Consider the following 21,326-nt stretch of genomic DNA (forward strand, 5'->3'; position numbering starts at 1 on the left):
AAAATATATTTAAGCAAATGTTGAAGCAAAAAATAAGCTTCCTATAGACAGACAGAACTGCAAAATAAAATACCTTATTGCTGCATAAGTGGAAGCAAGATAAATTACTGTCAGATAGAACAATACGTTTCAATTAAACAATTTCACGTCTCCACACTCATTATTTCGTTGTATTCTCACTACAAAACACTTGAAGGTAGGAAAGGTAGCTATTACTATCCCCACTTCACAAATGAGAAAACTGAAGTTTTAATCTAGTAAGTGGAAGAGCTTAAGAGCAGAAACACTGGTCCTCTATATCATGTGTATAGACAAGTATCAACAATTAATGCTATAATAATTGCAATGAATTATTATTCACTTTTTTTTTTTGAACAGGCAGCAATTTAATTTCATGTATCATATATAAAATACCTGAAGGTTATGCTCGAAGCAGGTCAAGGTCTGATTAAACAGACTGAGGAAATATGCTGTGCTGTTTGATAATTCTTGACTGTTGTTTGTTAAACAATCTGTCAAAAAAAAAAAAGGACATTAATATATCTCAAGCAACAATTACGTGTTGTCATTCTCTCAAGCTAACATCTTCTGTTTCATACTACAGTAACTCTTTATTTGACCAAGCATGAAGTGGTCCACATTATGAGAATTTTCCAAATACATGAAGCTTTCCTCTTAGTTTGCTAGGGCTGCCATAAGAAAATACCACAAAGTGGGTGTCTGTAAAGAACAGAAATGTATTGTCTCACAGTTCTGGAGGCCAGAAGTCCAAATCTGGATATCAGCCATGTTGAATGCTTCCGAGGGTTTTGACAGAGGCACTGCCCACGCCTCTCTCCTAGCTTCTGGTGGCTGCTGACAATCCTGGTGCTCCTCTGCTGCTTACAGATGCACCTGCTTCCATCACCACGTGGTGGCTGACTTCTCCCTTTGTGTGACCCTATCTCCAAGTCTGTTCTCTTCCTTTATAAGACATCATTCAGAAGGGATTAGGACTAGAACCCACCCAACTCTAGTATGACTTAACTGATAGTATCTTCAAAGAAAGACCCTATTTCCCCCAACCACATTCACAAGGTATAGGGGTTAGGACTTTAATGTATCTTTTTGTGGGTATACAATTCAATCCATAATATCCTTGTAGTTTCCAAAAGCTTTTTTAAATCATGACTATTTTAATGAAAATCTTAAAAATAATTACATATTCTCCTCTCTTCATAAAAGCAATATACCAAATAAAATTTAAAACCCTTTCATGCCCATTAGGATATATGGTTGCCCATCTACTGTTTTCACCTCTCAGTTTCATTGGGAAGCTGCTTTCCTACTAACAGTACATGCTGCCACAAGGCAGGGGCCTTTTTGACTGTTTGAAACCAAAAAAATGGGCATGTGCTGCAAATTACTGTTTCTACAGGGTGTTATATGATGCATGTGCATTTTTGGTAGGAAACAGAAATTCTGAAAAATTTTCTTTGGGACACCATATGTCCCTCTGAACTCTAGGGGGCATTTGGGGGTAGAATTAGTAGGACAATGTATACCCCTGGGGACTCAGAGGGTAGGATTGTTGCGGCGGGGGGGAGGGGGGCATCCATACTACCTACCAAAAATTCAGTAACACTCAATGATTCAACATACTTCCATTAATGAAAACACAGGGTATCAACAAAAAATTCAAAGCAGAAAATAACTGGGTCTTGAAAGGGTTACTAAATTGACTTTTGATAGCTCAAGGTCATTACAAACATCAGCTATCAAGTGCTGTCTTGACAGTAGTATTCTCAGTGCTATTTGGGCATAAGGCTGTTCATTGTTGTTAGGTGCCATCAAGTCAACTTTTTACTCATAGCGACCCCATGTGACAGAGTAAGGTTTTCTAAGCTGTAATCTTTATGGGAGCAGATTGCCAGGACTTTCTCTGCGGAGCTGCTAGTTGAGTTCAAACTGCCAACCTTAAGCAGATGAGTGCTTAACCACTGTGCAGCCAGAGCTCCTATAAGACTGTTTACCCTGCATTGGTTTTATCTAAATTCATATACTTTTTGTTCTTTTTTATCACTTAGTAGTTCTCTGTCTCTTCCATCTATTCCAATGAGTCAGTTCTTGCACCTAACAGGGCAGCCTTTTTAAATTTGCTCTTTCAAACCTATCATGAGTTAGGAACCCAAGAAATAAGATGGTGAGAATTGTGCTTAAAATATTGATAAAGGGGCTTTAAGAAAAGTCTGGAAATAAATAGAACTTTCTTGCATGTTTTTTCAAGTCTTACATACACAGTATTTCTCTGCAACTTGTTACTCCTGCTTAGTATTACCTTTTGAGATTTATTCATGTTGATACTTGTAGCTCAAAGTTCATTCCTTTTCATTGTTTCCTATGTATGAATAAGCCACAATTTATTTATCCATTCTCCGTTCTTCAGTGAACCTACTCTTTACCCTCACTTTGTCTTTACCTCTCCCTGTATTCTCAGCCTATTGTCTAGGTTCAATTGCCTTGCTGTATATCCCGGAATTTGTGGTCAGCCATCTCAATCATATTTTCCTGGAATCCTTGCCCTCTTCACACTTCTGCATACTCACAAACATTTCCAACCCTTGATAGCCTTCATAGTTTCTCTACTCCCAATTCTGGTTATGATGTTGTTGTTGAGTGCCATCGAGTCAATTCCAACTCATAACAACTCATTATGACAGAGTAGGGTTTCCAAGGCTATAATCTTAACCGGAGAAATCACCAGGTCTTTTCTCCCATGGAACAGCTGGTGAGTTCGAACTGACCTTTCGGTTAGCAGCTACGAGCTTAACCATTGACCACCAGGGCTCCTTATTTTGGTTATAGGATGCTATTATAGAAAAACGTCTAAAATTATAATGAAGGGACTCAACTCAAATTCTTGCTTTCTGATTTCAATGCCACCGAACAATCCTTACAGACGACCTATCAATTGCTCCAAAAGAGATGTTCCAATTATTTTCTACTCTTTAGTCCCCAACCTTGTCCTCCTTAATTTCACAGACAGCTTTATATCCTACCTTATCAGAAATTCAGGACCATCTAATATAATTTCTCTCAACTAGGAGTGGAGAGACATGAGAGAAAGCTATTGTGATAATCCAGGAGAAAGGTGCTAATACAAATAGAGAGAATTAGATGGCTAAGAGACAGACTGTACAGGTGACTCTGGGACATGACACACTAAGAGATATTCACTACGATAAACAACAACCACTATCACGAAAGCTAACATTTACTGAGTACTTGCTGTGTTCCAGGCACTGTGCTTGTACCTTGAACACATTTACTCATTTAATCCTTGCAACAATCCTATGAGGCAAGAACTATCATTATCTCCATTTTATAAATAAGGGAACAGAAGTTTAGAGAAATTAAGTAGGTTGCCAAGGTCACACAGCTGGTAAGTGAAAAACTGGACTTCCTACTCAATCTGATTCCTGAGCCTGCATGCTCCAAAATAAATAAAATATTCACATCTAAATTCTAAACTACTAAAGTTCAAGACTCGGGGTGAACAAACACATGCCACCAGTCCACTCTCCACTGCCCATTAACGATAGATTAGTGATGCCTGCTCTCTGACACTCCAGGGATTCAGGCTGTCACTACCAACTGATCAGAACTGGCAACCAAGACAAAACCTACACCAGGTGAAAAGGGCAACAACTAGCACAGTAAGACTCCTTTGTGCAAATTAGAAAAAGACTCCCCCTCTGGATGAACAAATTACAAAAAGGACTCCTGCCTCCAGAAGCCAAGCTGGAATTCAGCCCCATTCACACAACCCAAAAGCCCCCTTGTGCAGAGCTTAGCCTGCACTTGGTGTACACAGGGCCCTGCTGGGGAACCCATTCCTAGATCCTTATCCTGCTCTGACCTTGTGCACCCTACATTCTCTGCAGCTTTATCTTCTCAAGGAGGTAAGTCCCATTCTAACTGTTTGCTCTTATAATTTAAAAATATGAGGGATCACTTTAAAAATTAGGAAACTAAGCCAATTATACCATTTTTCTTTACTATTTAAAAATGTTATTCAATCCATCAACTTTCAGAAAGTTAAAATGTTGATTCTTCTTTTTTATATATAACATAAAAACCCAAACCAAACCTGTTGCCATCGGGTCAATTTCAACTCATAGTGCAACCCTATAAGACAGGGTGGAACTGTCCCATAGGGTTTCCAGGGAACAGCTGGTAGATTCAAACTGTCAATCTTTTCGTTAGCACCCGTAGCTCTTAACCACTATGCCACCAATGCTCCACATATAACATAAGCTCCTCCTAATGCTGGTTTAACATCATATGAATTAGCCTTGAATCTTCCTATGAATGAGGCAAAACCAAGGAGCAGCTGGTGGGTCTAACTGCTGACCTTTTGGTTAGCAGCCGAACTCAACATTGCACCACCAGGACTCTGAATGAAACAAAGTAGATATAAATTAAAATGAACACATTTACACATATACTGAATATTAGTATATTCCATTAAAAAAAGCCCATTGTGGTCGAGTCAATTCCAACTTGTAGCAGCCCTATAGGACAGAGTAGAACTGCCCCATAGAGTTTCCAAGGAGCATCTGGTGAATTCAAACTGTCGACCTTTTGGTTAGCAGCCATAGCACTTAACCATGATGCCACCAGGGTTTCCATTAGTATATTAGACTAACAAAATCCAACAGATTTGCAGTATTTGTACTTGATGTTTTCCAGGGAAGTAAAAAAGAGCAGTTTCATCCATGGCAATTATACATCTTGATAGCAGGAGCCATGTCATGACAACTGACTTGTACAATATAGGGATGAACTGGGTGTGCATGTCCCTGTACTGCCTGCAAACGTAGTATACAGCACATTACTATGAAAAAACAATTTCTTCTATACATGGGAAGTAATTAAACTAAATAATTTCTTTATAAATAAGTAATTTACAAAGAAAGCTTCTCTGAAAGACAAAAGAACTAAATGTCTCTTATTTTCCAACAGCCAATCCTTTTCACTTAAAATAATTTAAAAATTGAGCTGAAAGTGAATATGGACTGGCCATTTTGTTGAGTATCGCATTAATGCAGTATCACCAACATTTTCTCAATGATCACTAGACAGTGGTGTTATAAAGCACAAAGGAGTTTATTTATATAATGGGGTTAAAAATGTATCAATTATTAGTAGCAGAGGCAGGGGTTTGGGGGCCATGGTTTCAGGGGACATCTAGGTCAATCGGCATAAAATCTATTAAGAAAATATTCTGCCTCCCATTTTGGAGAGTGGCGTCTGGGGTCTTAAATCCCAGCAAGCAGCCATCTAAGATGCATCAATTGGTCTCAACCCACCTGGAGCAAAGGAGAACGAAGAACACCAAAGACACAAGGTAATTATGAGTCCAAGAGACAGAAAGGGCCACATAAATCAGAGACTGTATCAGCCTGAGACCAGAAGAACTAGATGGTGCTCAGCTACAGCCGATGACTGCCCCAACAGGGAACACAACAGAGAATCCCTAAAGTAGCAGAACAGTGGGATGCAGATCTCAAATTCTAGTAAAAAGACCAGACTAAATGGTCTGACTGAGACTAGAAGGACCCCAGAGGTCATGGTCCCCAGAGGTCATGGTCCCCAGAGGTCATGGTCCCCAGAGGTCATGGTCCCCAGAGTTTCTGTCAGCCCAAGACAGGAATCATTCCCAAAGCCAACTCTTCAGACAGGGAAGGATTGGACCAGACTATGAGGTAGAAAATGATACTGGTGAGGACTGGGCCTCTTGGATCAAGTAGACACATGAGACTATGTGGGCAGCTCCTGTCTGGAGGGGAGATGTGAAGGCCAAGGGGAAAGAAGCTGGCTGAATGGACACGGAAATACAGGGTGGAGAGAAGCAGTGTGCTATCTCATTGGGGGAGAGCAACTAGGAATATATAGCAAGGTGTATATAAGTTTTTGTATGAGACATTAACTTGATTTGTAAACTTTCACTTAAAGCACAATAAAAATTAGAAAAAAAAAGTCTTCATTATTAAAGGGCCCTGACTTTCAGATTCAAAACAAAGAAATTAGAGTAAAATTCCTCTTTCATCCATTTGCAGGAATTGGGAGCATAAGGTCATAAACAGTGAAAATCTATACATTATTAGAAATTAAAAAGCTAAGGAATATTAGTGATAATAAAGCCTCCTCTAAGCACTCAGTGAAGTGGTTATTATGAACTCTCCTCATCTCAGACAATCAATGGCGCCTCATCAAGGACAGATTAGTATAGCTTCTTTCTCAGGGAGGGCTCAGGCACCAGCTCAGAAGGCATTTTTATTTTTATTGTACTTTAGATGAAGATTTACAGAACAAACTAGCTTCTCATCAAACAGTTAGTACATACATTGTTCTATGACATTGGTTTACAACCCCAAGACATGTCAACACTCTTCTTTCTCAACCCCGACTTCTCTATTACCAGCTTTCTTGTTCCCTCCTGCCTTCCAGTCCCTGTCCCGGGGCTGGTGCACCCCTTTAGTCTTGTTTTATTCTGTGGGCCTGTTCAGTCTTTGGCTGAAGGGTGAACCTCAGGAGTGACCTTATTACTGAGCTGAAAGGGTGTCTGGAGGCCATACTCTCAGGGTTTCTCCAGTCTCTGACAAGCCTGTATAAGTCTGGTCTTTCTTTTTGAGTTAGGATTTTGTTCTACATTTTTTTCCAGCTCGGTCTGGGACCCTCTAATGTGATCCCTGTCAGAGCAGTCAGTGGTGTTAGCTGGACACCATCTCATTGTTCTAGACTCAGTCTGGTGGAGGCCATGGTAGATGTGATCCATTAGTCCTTTGAACTAATCTTCCCCTTGTATCTTTAGTTTTCCTCATTCTTCCTTGGTTCCGAAGGGGTGAGACCAGTGGAGTATCCCAGATGGCCACTCATGGGCTTTTAAGACCCCAGACACTACTCACCAAAGTAGAATGTAGAACATATTCTTTATAAACTACACTATGCCAGTTGAGCTAGATGTTCCCCCAGATCATGGTCCCCACAACCTCAGAAGGCATTTTTAAAAGGTGTTAAAGATTCAAGTTAAGGCCTTACATAGAAAACTACTTTATTATCATTAACAGAAATTATCCATCTCTAAATAAGGTATTTGGTATCTATTCGAAGTTTGTATAAAGATCTCTGCTGTTTTCTAAAACTAGTTTTACAGAAAACAAGAGATAACCACCAATTTCTGAAAAATAGTGAAAACCTCAGAAGATATAAACTGTGGGAACTTTGTACTTGAACAACTTAATTAAGTTTAATGAACATGAAAACTAAGACATTTTAAATTATAAACTACAAATAATTGAGTCTAATGCTCTGGGTATTTTCATTAAGATAAAATAAGGTAAAGTTAAAAGATTCAATATTCGATATACCATGGTATACTGCAAAGGAAAAGAAACTTGGTAACCCACTGCCATCAAGTCGATTTCAACTCACAGCAACCACATAGGGTTTCCAAGGCAGTAAATCTCTACGGAAGCAGACTGCCACATCTTTCTCCCACAGAGCTGCTGGTGGTTTGGAACCACTGACCTTATAGTTGGTTAGCAGTCAACCACTTTAACCACTGCGCCACCAGGGCTCCTCATAAAAGTAAAGGTTGTGCTAAAACAAAAAATAAATGTCAGCCAAGCCTCTGTTCAAATTATCAGAAAATTTGGATTAATAGAGGGAAAATTAAAAGATTCAATATACCATTGTATACTGCAAAGGAAAAGCAACTTGGTAGAGGGTCTTTATCTCATTTACAATTTTTCTTCATATGAATTGAGTAAAAAGACAAGTCCTCAGAAAAGGGAAGTTGCTTAAGGACTTACAAGTACAAAGCTTTTTTGTTTTTAAATTTATCCCATCCTAAATTTTTATATAATTTTTTCTATTTCCACTGTCCCTGCCCTACTTCATGTTTTCTTTGCTTCTTGCCTAAACTTTAAAATAACCTCCTGTCTCTTTTCTTTCTCTTCCAATGGAGTTCCAAGAAAAAAAGGTCTTTGCAGTTTTTAAAAAGAAAAAAAGCCTAGGAAGTGCTAGGTTAAATGGCTTTTAGAAGTTTTTTTTTTTTTTTTTTAACCTGCAGGACTTCTCAGTGCTTTTAATATTCCATATGCATTATAAACCTCCAAGATATTACAGTATGCAACCCTTTCTTAACAATATGTTGGTGTTTCAGGCAGTATGAAAAATGCTGACCTAGATGATAAATTCCTGCCTGTCAAGGTCCTACCTTTCCTTTCCAATTTTATCTCCTGTTACGGTTCCAGGGCCTTGGATCACCACTATCATATTTCTACCTCTGTGCCTCTGCCATGATGGCTCTCTATCTATAATGCCCTTCTTATCTCTACTTGTTAAGGACTAAATTAAAAATGTACCTCCTCCAAGCAGTCATTTCAACCCCTCCCCAGTTAGGATTATTTTCTACTTCCCCAAAAGACATCATAACTTTATTGAGGCGTTTACCTGTCTGCCTTATGTTTTATCTGCAAATGTATCTTTCTCCCTCACAAAATTATTAGGCTTGAAAGACAAGAACTGCCTAGCACATAGCTGGTATTCAAAACCACTTCTGAATTGAAACAAGTGATTTTAATTCTCCAAAGAATGTCTGAAAATAGATCTCACTTTATTACACAACACACACGCAAACCTGCAAAGCTAGTAGAACAGATGTTACCATCACCCCATTTGACAGATTATTATAAACAGCATATTTATTATTTAACAGTTTGCATTTCTTGACCATTAGTTATATGCCAGGCAATGAGCTAAGCGCTTTGTAAAATTTCATCTAACCCTCAAAACAACAGTATTAAGATAGGTTCCATTCTTAACACCAATTTACAGATGAAGAAACTGAAGTTCCAACAGGTGAAGTTCCTTGCCCAAAGTTGCCAGCTAGTAAGTTAGGTCTAATAAGTGACAAAACCAAAAAAAACCAAACCCACTGTCGTTGAGTCAATTCAGGAAGTGGCAAACCCAGCTCTAATTCCAACTGCTACACTTTCTCACCTTCTAGTATTTGCCCAAGTACTTCCCACTAATAAACCACCATGCTAACCACAGTTCATTTAAAATTAGTAATAAAAGGCATTATCTAGCTTCAAAGACTCCAAAATTCACGAAAATAAAATGACATCTATACTACTGAACCAGAACTGCAACATGAAAATGAAAGAATTACTCACTTGCACAGTTTGCTTCCTCCCACGTGGAATTAAAAAACTCAGAGAGAATCACAAGTATTTGCACTCTATCTGTCATTAAGAGACTTCTGGCACAATTATGACTTTCTGAAGTATTCTGGAACAAAAAGAAGATAGAAAAATATAATCCGAGTATTTTTAGACTTTCCAAATAACAACTTGAGGCAAAATGCCTTATAATATTTATTATAAATCTTTTAACATTTTTTTTTGATATGACCAGGCAACAATTAATAATAATAACGGTAATAAAACAAGAGTAGCTAACATTTATTGGTATTGGGTACCAGGTTCACTTGCAAAGGAAGATGATCTTTGCTTCTTAAATAAGCTTGTATACTACAATGTCAACTACTTAGGTACGAATTGGATGTGTGTCACATGTCTTACTTTTTATGCATAGGAAAAAAAACTCTGGAAAACTATTCACCAAAATGTAGCAGCAGTTAACTCTAAATAATGGAAATATGGGTGATTTTCTTTTCTTTTTTTTTTTTTTATGCTACCTAAATTCTTCTACAATGAATATATATTTTTGATATATTTTCTAAAAATCTGGTGGGTAAATGATCATAATTCATTTGTTCTCATCTTCTGAGGAATTTCTGGCTCAAAACTTTATAATCCACAAGAAAATGTGACACATCTAGTCTATATCCAAATGTAATAAGCTTTCCATAAATGATTTTAATAATGAGGGAAACTCATACTACCAAATATTAATATTCAAGTTCCTAAATTACTTGATCCTTATCTACTTCCTTTCCCTTGTGTTGCAAGCAAGGAATTTAGTCCTACTGACCAAACCGTCATTCCTTCAAATTTATTTAACTCCCAGCATTTGCCAGATACTGTTAAGAATCCTAGAATTTTGAGGATACGAAAAGTGTGAGGGAATGTCATCAGCACTGGGGCTTCAAGGACCTCACCACAGACACACAACCATCACACTGTGAATAAGAGAGCAGTCACTCAGAAAAGGATGTGACCAGCCACGTGGGGTGAGAAAAGAGGGAAGAAGGGCTTAAAGGAAGAATTCTTGTTTTAAAATAGCTCTTAACATTTTTTTTTTTTTTAACATTCCTTTTAGAGTGGCTTAGTTTTGTCATCTATAGAAGTTTCTGGTTTTTGTTTTGTTTTTTAACATTGCCAGTCCTTATTTTTACTGTACCTTTTTACAATAAAAAGTTTTAGACATAAACAAAAGCAGAAAAACACTATAATGGAGCCCATGCACTTGTCAGCCAGCTTCCATAATTTTCAACTCATGATCATCCTTGTTTGATTTCTACTCATCCACTAGATTATTTTAAAGCAAATTCCACTATCATATAATTTCATGTGTAAACATTTCAGTATGTTTCTCTAAAACATAAGAACTTTTTTTAAAAACATAACTACAATACCATTATCATACCTAAAAAGTAAAACAAAACCCAGTGATCTTTTACATCATCCAAAATCCAGTATCCAAACTTCTTCAAATACTACATAAGTAATTTTCCAGCTTTGGGATCTTAAAAAGGTCCAATCACTGCAATTGGCTAATAAGTCTCTTAAAACTCTTCTACCATTCCCTCTTCATCTTTTTTTTTTTCTCCCTTGTTGCTGCTGCTGTTATTGTTATGTGCTGTTGAGCTGGTTCCGACCCATAGCGACCCTACTTACAACAGAACAAAATACTGTCTGGTCCTGCGCCATCTTTACAATCATTGTTATGCTTGAGCCCACTGTTGTAGCCATGATGTTAATCCATCTTGTCGAGGGTCCTTTTTTTCACTGACCCTGTACTTTACCAAGCATGATGTCCTTCTCCAGGGACTGGTCTCCCCTGATAACATGTTCAAAGTATGTGAGATGAAGTCTCACCATCCTTGCTCCTAATGGGTATTCTGGCTGTATTTCTTCTAAGACAGATTTCTTCATTCTTCTGGCAGTCCAGTGTATTCAACATAATTCAAAGGTTCCAATTCTTCTTCTGTCTTCCTTATTCATTCTCCAGCTTCTAGCTTTCACGTGCATAAGCGGTGATTGGAAAATACCATGGCTTGGGTCAGGCACACCTTAGTCCTCAGAATGACATCTTTGCTTTTTCGCATTTTAAAGAGGTCTTTTGCAGCAGATTTGCGCAATGCAATATGTAGTTTGATTTCTCGACGGCTACTTCCACGGACATTGACTGTGGATCCAACTAAAATTCTTGACAACTTCAGTATTTTCTCCATTTATGTTTATCATGATGTTGCTCATCGGTCCAGTTGGGAGGGTTTTTGTTTTCTTTATGTTGAGATGTAATCCATATTAAAGGCTGTAGTCTTTGAGCTTCTCTAGTAAGTGCTTCAAGTTCTCTTCACTTTCAGCTAGCTAGGTTGTGTCATATGCATATCACAGATTGTTAATGATTCTTCCTCCAAACCTGATGCTGCATTCTTCATATAGTCCAGCTTCTCAGACTATTTGCTTATCATACAGATTGAATAAGTATGGTGAAAGGATACAGCTTTGACACATACCTTTCCTGATTTTAAACCACACAGTATCCCCTTGTTCTGTTCAAACAATTGCCTCTTGGCCTATGTACTGCTTCCCCATAAGCACAGTTAAGTGTTCTGGCATTCCCAGTCTTTACAATGTTATCCATAATTTGTTATGACCCACAAAGTTGAATGGCTTTGCATAGTCAATAAAACATAGGTAAACATCTTTCTGGTATTCTCTGCCTTTAGCCAGGATCCATCTGACATCAGCAACATCCCTCATTCCACATCCTCTTCTAAATTCAGCTTGAATCCAGCAGGTTTTTTTCCCTTACAATTATTTACTGATGATGATGGATAGTACATCTTGTAGAGTTTTCCACAGTCTGCATCTTGCTGATTGCATTCCTATGATGTTGTTTAACAGTTTCTCTGTCCACTATACTTCACTCGTATCGGTAGTTATATTTAAAGACTTGATTAGATTCAATGTGATTTTTTTCTTTTTAAAGACATCTTCATAGGTAAAGTTGTGTGCTTCCATCAGGAGGCACATCATTTCTGGTTGTCTTTCTGAGAGCTGTTTCATTTTACTTTATAAACATTAAAAGACGCATCCAAATGAATACTCGCTTTTAAAGCAGTCAAACTGAATAAAACATTTTTAATGCTCCTTTCAGAGCAATTACTGTTGTAATTTCTTAAATAGAGCTTGGCCCAAGAAGTCAGACAAGAGTAAGTGACAAGCTGGTGATCTCAGACAGCTGACCTAACCTCTCTGAGCTTTACTTTCATAATCATGGGCCCTGGGGTTACTGTATTAACATGTTAATCACCTAGCACAATGCCTGGCACATAAGAAGTGCCTGATATATATGCCATTCCACCTAGCTACCTTGCTGCCAATGTAAAGTGTGCTAAGTGGGTATAGCTGGCTAAAGTTAAATCTTCATAAGTAGATGACTATTTTTAAAAGCAATACAGTATAGCCTATATGAATGTTCCATGCATGGACTAGTTCAATCCAGGGAGATGTCAGTGTGATTGGGGGAAACTAGAAAAAAGCTCATGGAGAAAGAGGAATTTAGAAAAGGAAAGGGATTCTAAAATGGGGGAATAAGTTATCATGGCATGAAACTAGAAATGAGTATGTGATACTCAGAAAGTATTCAATAGGCCACTATAGCTAGAGTAAAGGGTTTCTCTATAGAAGTAGAGGCATCAGAGGGAGGAGTTAGGGCAAGGTTGTAAAGAGTCTTGAGGGTCAGGCAGTGGGGAGTCTTGAAAATTTTTGAGGAGGATGACATCTCAAATCTCAGGTGTCAGCTTTAATCTCTGACCACTCTACCTATCCCTAGATCTGACAAGATCAGTACCCTTATGTCATGGATTGAACTGTGTCCCCGAAAAATGTGTCAACTTGGTTAGGTCATGATTCCCAGCGCTGTATGACTGTCTACTATTTTGTCATCTGATGTGATTTTCCTATGCGTTGTAAATCCTATCACTATGATGTAATGAGATGGATTAGTGGCAGTTATATTGATGACATCTACAAGATTAAATAGTGCCTTATGCCAATCTCTTTCGAGATACAAAAGAGAGAAACGAGCAGAAAGACACGGGGACCTCATAACACCAAGAAAGAAGCACCAAGTGCAGAACACATCCTTTGGGCCCGGAGTTCCTGCACAGAAAAGCTCCTAGTCCAGGGGAAGAGTGACAAGAAGGACATTCCTTCAGAGCTGATAGGGAGAGAAAGCCTTCCCCTGGAGTTGACCCCCTAAATTTGGACTTCTAGCCTGCTAGACTGTGAGAAAATACATTTCTCTTTGTTAAAGCCATATACTTGTGGTATTTCTGTTATAGCACCACTAGATGACTAAGATACCTTGTTATATGCTTTGGTAGCATCTTGTGTTTTTTTTTTTCTTTGCAACACTTAACCACATCTGAATCTAATAACTACTTGTATCACATGTTTGATATGTTTTCCCACAAGCTCTGCTCGTTCACAACTGCATCCCTAATATCCACCTGCAGCCTGCATGTAACAGGTACTCGATAATTTTTTTTAATGAATGCATAAGAAGCATTACATTTTCTGATCTCTAACGAAAGACACAGCATATTATTATGCTGCTTTAATTTTCTCCCTATATTCCTAAGAATTATTGGTCTAAATTAAAAGTATGCTGAACACTTGCCAGATACATATCACAAATCACCAGCATCCTCAAAAAAATGAGGCATGTATGTGTACATATACACATGCTTATATAATTTTAAACAAACCAAGGAGAATAAGATTGTTATTGTTGCTGTTAGGTACCCTCGAGCTGGTTCTGACTCATAGCAACTCTATGCACAACAGATTGAAACACTGCCCAGTCCTACACCATCCGCACAATCGCTGTTATGCTCGAGCCCACTATTGTAGCCACTGTGTCAATAAGATAGAGCTTAGCAATTCAGAATTTGGGGGCCAAATCATCTTTACAACCACTTTGATGACACTGAACAGCTCAATAAAATCACACCACTATTAGCTTAACCTAAAAGAAGAAAGCAAGACTCAAAGATGGAATTAGTCATTTCTACCACTCAGTTTTCAAAATCACTGTATTCTTTACCTTGAGATAATAAAACTCTATGCAGTCCTTGACCATTGACCCAGTAATTCCAATGGGAAGTGATAAGAACATAGAATTCTCATCAGATAATACTACTATAGCTAAATTAGCTTTCTGTACCACATTAAAAAAAAAAAAAAAAAAACAACTTGCTAATTTCTATTTTTGAATCTTGTTCTCTCTATTATACTATTATACTCCCCCTTCCTCTCAATCAATCCATGTCCACTCACCCTAAAGGTGAGAAAGGATGCCTTGCTCAAAATTCAGCTTGTAGGTTTTCTGATTAACCCCACCTTGCTCTCTTTCCTCTGTTAGCTCAGCATCTCTGTGCCTTTTTGCTCTAAATTGAACAATTTATAACACTTAAACACTGATGAGACTTTTTCCTTTTCTCTATATAGCCTGTTAAAAAACCCATTGCCATCAAGTCAATTCCAAATCATAGCAACTCTATAGGACAGAGCGGAACTGTCCCATAGGGTTTCCAAGGAGTACCTGGTAGATTTGAACTGCCAGCCTTTTGGTTAGCAGCCGCAGCTCTTAACCACTATGCCACCAGGGTTTCCTTTCTCAATATAGGTTTATCTTATTTCCCCAACTACACTGATAGTTTGAGGCCTAGCCTTATCCTCCCTTTTCTTCTATATCCTTTCACTAGCCCAATATTCAAGAATAGTAGGTGCTTGCTAATTAAATGGATTTAAATAAAAGACTGAGTCTATGTGAATCAAAGAAAATATATTACTCTCAAGAAATAAACTCCCCTGAGGACAACTGATTCCTTCAAGTTCACTTGTAAGAAACTGAGAATACATTTTCCATAGGTTCATTATCACACATGATGGTTCAATTCCCAAATCAGTCCATAAAAGCCTATGACATCCATAAAGTACCTCAGCACTGTAGAAATCATAATTCTGAGCTCATGACCCACATCCAGCTCTACTGAGGAAAGGAGGTGAATAAAGACCAGGGTCTAGGATGAGTTGGGGAGGAAATGCAGACTGGAGAAAGGGTTTTTCAGCCTCTTTTTAACTCTTTACTCTCTTCTTTCCACATCAGGGTGAGGTGAGCTGGGTACCCAGGGGCAGGAGGGGCTAGAAGAAGAGGAATGAGGTTTCTGCAAACCCTACACAAAGGACCTTCCCCTGGGCATAAAAGAATTCATGCGGAATGACATACACAGATCAGGTGATGTCTGTAATGCCGTGCCACTGGAATCTGGAGAAATTTTTTTTTAACCTGTTCTAAATCCCACAGGACCTACACAAATAAGGGAAGCACTTGCTGCTTCAATAGATCCAAGCTTTGGGCATCTATATAAAACCAATAGCCAACACCACTCTTAATGGAGAAAGGCTAAAACATTTCCCTTGAGAACAGAACAAAACAAGGATGTCCTTTATCACCACTCCTATTTAACACTGTGCTGGAAGTCTTAGCTAGAGTATTAAGGCAATAAAAGGAAACAAAGGGCATCCAAATTGGTAACGAAGAAGTAAAACTGTCCCTATTTGCATATGATATGATACTATCATATATATGGAAACCCTAAGTGTTGGGTTAATATGGTTAAGTGTTACGGCTGCTAACCAAAAAGTCAGCAGTTCAAATCCACCGGGTGCTCCTTGGAAACTCTATGGAGCAGTTCTACTCTGTCCTATAGGGTTGCTATGAGTCAGAATCGACTCGATGGCAAGGGTTTTTTTTTTAATGATACTATACACAGAAAATCCAAAACACTCCCTGAGAAAACTACTGGAACTAATAGATTTGGCAGAGTAGCAGGATACAGGACAAACATACAAAAATCAGCTGGATTCCTATAAACCAATAAAGAGAACAATGAAAAGGAAATCAGGAAAACAATACCATTTATAATAGCCCCTAAAAATTAAAACACTTAGGAATAAATCTAACCAGAGATGTAAAAGATCTATACAAAGAAAACTATAAAACACTACTGCAAGAAACCAAAAGAGATTTACATAAACTGAAAAACATGCCATGCTCATGAATAGGCAGACTCGACACTTTGAAAATGACAGTTTGACCCAAGGCAGTTTACAAACACAATGCAATCTTGATCCAAATGCCAACAACACTCTGTAAAGAGATGGAAAAACATCATTAACTTTCTATGGAAAGGAAGAAGGCCCAGATAAGTAAAGCACTATTGAAGAAGAAGAATAAAGTAGGAGGACTTGCACTACCTAACCTCAGAAACTACCATACAGCTACAGTAGTCAAAACAGCCTGGTACTGGTATAATGACAGATACATTGACCATGGAACAGAACTGAGAACCCAGATGTAAATCCATCCACCTATGGCCACCTGATCTTCAACAAGGCCCAAAGTCCACCAAATGGGGAAAAGACAGTCTTTTTAACAAATGGTGCTGGCAAAACTGAATGTCCATCTGCAAAAAAAAAAAAAAAAAGAAACAGGACCCATACCTCACACCATACACAAAAATTAATTCCAAATGGATCAAAGACCTAAATATAAAGCCAAAAACTATAAAGATCATAGAAGAAAAAACAGGATCAATGCTAGAGGCCTTAATACACGGCATTAACAGGATACAAACAATAACTAGCAACAACACACAAACTCCAGAAGATAAGCTAGATACCTGGGATCATCTAAAAATTAAACACTTATGCTCATCAAAAAACTTCAACAAAAGAGTAAAAAGAGAACCTACAGACTGGAAAAAAAGTTTTGGCTATGACAAATCTGACAAAGGTCTAATCACTAAAATCTACAGGAAAATCCAACACCTCCACAATAATAAAAAAAAAAATCCAATTAAAAAATAGACAAAGGAAATGAACAGACACTTCACAAAAAAGACATTCAAGTGGCTAACAGACACATGAGGAAATACTCGTGATCACTAGCCACTAAAAAGCCATTAGAGAAATGCAAATCAAAACCACAATGAGATACCATCTCACACCCGCATTACTGGTACAAATCAAAAAAATAGAAAATAACAAATGTTGGAGAGGCAGCAGGGAGACTGGAATGCTTAAGCACTGCTGGTGGGAATGCAAAATGATCCAGCTATTTTGGAAAATGATATGGCACTTTCTTAGAAAGCTAAAAATAGACGTACTATATGATCCAGCAATCCTACTCCTAGGAACATATCCTAGAGAAATAAGAGTCATCACACGAATAGACCAATGTACACCAATGTTCACTGCAACATTGTTTGCAACAGCAAAAAGATGGAAACAACCTGAATGCCCATCAACAGATGAATGGATAAACAAACTATGGTACATACATACAATGGAATACTACACAATGACAAAGAACAACAATGAATCTGCAAAGCATCTCACAATATGGATGAATCTGGAGGGCATCATGCTGAGTGCAATAAGTCAATCGCAAAAGGACAAATATTGTATGAGACCACTATTATATAAAATTCATGAAAAGGTTTACACACAAAAAGAAGCAATCTTTGATGGTTATGACGGAGGGGGCGGGTGGGGATGGAAAAACACTGGACAATAGATAACTGGTAACTTTGGTGGAAGCCAACACAACTTGTCCAAGGCAAGATCATGGAAGCTCCATAGGCACATCCAAACTCCCTGAGGGACCAAATTACTAGGCTGAGGGCTGTGGGAACCATGGTCTTGGGGAATATCTAGCTCAAATGGCATCACACAGTTTATAAGGAAAATGTTCTACATTCTACTTTGGTGAATAGCCTCTGGGGTTGTAAAAGTCTGTGAGCGGCCATCTAAGATACTCCACTGGTCTCACCCCTTCAGCAGCAAAGGAGAATGAAGAAAACCAAAGATACAAGGGAAAGATCAATTAGTCCAAAGGACTAACGTACCACAACTACCACAGCCTCCACCAGACTGAGTCCGGTACAACTAGATGGTCCCTGGCTACCACCACTGACTGCTCTGGCAGGGGTCACAGTAGAAAGTCAGGGACAGAGCTGGAGAAAAATACAGAACAAAATTCTAACTCACAAAAAAGACCAGACTTACTGGCCTGACAGAGACTGGAGAAACCCTGAGAGTACGGCCCCCAGACACCCTTTTAGCTCAGTAATGAAATCACTCCTGAGGTTCAGCCAAAGATAAGAAAGGTCCATAAAACAAACAATAATACATGTAGCTCAACCATATATACAAGACTAAATGGGCACACCAGCCAAGGGGCAAGGATGAGAAGGCAGGAGGGGACAGAATAGTTGGACGAATGGAAATGGGGAACCCAAGGTCAAGAGTGGGAGAGTGTTGACATGTCACAGGGTTGGCCACCAATGTCACAAAACAGTATGTGTATTAATCGTTTAATGAGAAACTAATTTGTTCTGTAAACATTCATCTAAAACACAATAAAAAATTAAAAAAAAAAAAAGAGTAAATGACATCTTAAAAACAACTCACCTAACTGCTCATAACAGAATATGATGCCATATCATATCCTGCTGCAGGTGACTGGGACAAATCTTGGGTGCTTTACTTTAAAATCATAGCAAGATACATACAGATATAGATATCCTTTGTGATAGCCAATAAAAGTATGCCTGAAAAACACTGCATGTAAACCTAAATGTATTTGAACAATTACCTCGAAAACTTGCTCTTTCAGAAAGACTGAACAAAGAATTTATTTAATGTAACTAAATTCCCCATTTATATTTTTAAAATTTTGATTTACTTTAAGTAATATCAGGCTGACAGCAGTAATCAACTAAACACAAGTTTATATTTGCCTATGTCTACTACGGAGTCCCTGGTTGGTGCAAATGCATTCAGCTGCTAACCAACAGGTTGGAGGTTCAAGTCTACCCAGCGGTGCCTCAAAGAAAGGCCTGGTGGTCTACTTCCTAAAAATCAGCCACTGAAAACCCTATGCAGCACAGTTCCACTCTGACACACGTGACATCACGGTGAAGTGGAATCAACTCCACAGCAACTGGTAGGTGGGGTAGTACGAAATAATTCCAACCACATTTTAATGAAACTGCTTACTGTTCCTTCAGTATAAGAGGAACTTTCCCATTCTCTAATCTCAATATCATTCCTCATATTTTTCCTTTATCAGACATATCCAGCCCACAACTCATGACTCCCACCAGCACTGCCACTCGAATCCTTCCCTAGTCTAGATCCTAAACGTCCTTAAGGGACAGTGTCTTCTTCCCCCCGCCCCCCCCCCCTTTTTTTTTAATTATATTCTTCACAGCACCTACCACTGACCAGGAGCTGTGCTCAGGGTACCAAGAATGGGGGCTAGAGGGGGTAGATTTGTCATTTCCTAGAAATGCTAGCTCCCATTTACTGAGAGCTACTACTATGTGTTAATTTTCTAAGATCCCCTTTTATTCCCGTTTCACAGATGAGAAAACAGGCACAGAGAATACGAGTAACTTGCCCCGAGTTTAAGCAGAGTAGAGCTGGACCCCTGGGAGACTGGCTCCAGACTGGTCTTAATCACCAAGGTGAACTCCCACAGGGTAAATCTTCACGTCCTTTTTAAGAACCACACTGGGCAGCTGGTTCTCTCCATTTTACAGAGGAGGAAACGGAGGCTCTGAGAGGATAACTAATTCAAGCTCACAATGCTAGAAAGTAATGGATCTGGAAATTTCTAGCTACAAAACTCAAGCTCCTAACCACTACCGCACAATACAGTTTCTCCACTCAGAGTTTCAGGAAAGAGTCGTTCAGGGGAACTCCAGGTGGAGATGGGAAGGAAGCTACGGCGGAGGGGTGGAGAGGAAAAGAGAAGTAGGCTTAGGAGTCAGAAGTCCCAAGAAAACCAGTCATATCTATCCGTAAATATGTACAGAGAGGATGCTCAACAGCAGACATGGGGGCAAAATTCCAAATCCTAAGCCCCATAATGCCACCCACTTTTCTGATGCCCCAAACTCCACAAACCCAGTCCAAGCCCCTTTTCTTACAGAGGAGGAAACTGAGGTTCCCCAGCGTTGAGCACCATCTACATCCTCCTCCCTTCCCAACCCTCCACGCCAGAGGTCCCTGGTGTGCCCTTCTACCCACCCCCACGGCTCGGCTGATGTTGTCCATCTTGCTGGCGACCTGTTGGAAGAGAGGATAACAGGTCTGACAGACACGCACGGGCCGTGCGCTGCGTACTATACACCCGGTCAGCTCAGCGCTGCTGTTGGCGAAATCCAGCAGCAGCTCCCGACACTCGGGGTCCAGATCCGGCAGGCCCGGGGGCAGCGACTGTGGCCCCAGCCCTCCACCCTGTAGCAGAGACAGGGACAGGTCCTCCACCTCCAGCAACTGCTGCTCCGACAGGAGGTCGTGGAGCATCCTGTGAGGGCTGCTGCCGAAGGACAGGGTGCCCAGAGCCAACCTTGACCACAGGAGCAACAGCCACGGCAGCAGCGACGACCGCCGCCGCGCGACTGTTCCTTCCCGGTCCATCACCGGGTTCACAAACCCCGGGACGCTCACCACCGCCTGCCGCTCCCAGCCAGCGCCGCCGACCTCCGCCGCTTCCGGCTTCCGCGGGCGCAGGCCGGGGGCGGGATCACGAGGCGCGCGTCACGGCCCCGCCCCCGGCGCGCGGCGCCCCGCTCCATTGGCTGCCAAGGGCCGCTCGGGGGCCCGCGGGCCGGTGCGCGTGCTGGTGCGCGCGGGCAAGGGCGGCTTCGCGCTGCGAGCAGGCGGCGGGTCCTGGACTCCTGTCGAGGGGCGCGCGAGACCAGGCCGGTGTCGGCCTGTGGGCCCCGAGCCGAGGCTTGGCTGTCCTGTGTACACAGATGTCCACCGCTTTGAGCAGGTCATTCTCGGGGTAGGGAGGAGGCCTTGGACCTTGAACACCCACCGCTATGGGAGTTCCCTGGGTCCTGGAAGTGTGAGGAGGTACTCAAAGCCGCAGAAAGAGGAACAGCTTCTGCCTTCAAAATGTCTGTTGAGGGAGTCCTGAGAGGAAGCCGCCTATGCGTT

The 21,326-nt window shown here is 40.0% G+C and overlaps 1 protein-coding gene across 1 annotated transcript in view; it reads right to left on the reverse strand.

Annotated features, from left to right (window-relative positions):
- Positions 1-20,914, reverse strand: part of OSTM1 (osteoclastogenesis associated transmembrane protein 1) — a 34,080-nt gene extending 13,166 nt beyond the window's left edge. The window contains exons 1-3 of the mRNA XM_049899968.1: positions 20,409-20,914; positions 9,225-9,339; positions 415-512 (exon numbers count right to left, since the gene is read on the reverse strand). Of these exons, the coding sequence (XP_049755925.1) occupies positions 415-512; positions 9,225-9,339; positions 20,409-20,801 (606 nt within the window). The 5' untranslated portion in view covers positions 20,802-20,914. The remainder of the gene's footprint in view (positions 1-414; positions 513-9,224; positions 9,340-20,408) is intronic.
- Between the last annotated feature and the right edge of the window lie 412 nt (positions 20,915-21,326).

The sequence above is a fragment of the Elephas maximus genome, chromosome 1 (assembly GCF_024166365.1).
Source record: "Elephas maximus indicus isolate mEleMax1 chromosome 1, mEleMax1 primary haplotype, whole genome shotgun sequence".
NCBI lineage: Eukaryota > Metazoa > Chordata > Mammalia > Proboscidea > Elephantidae > Elephas > Elephas maximus.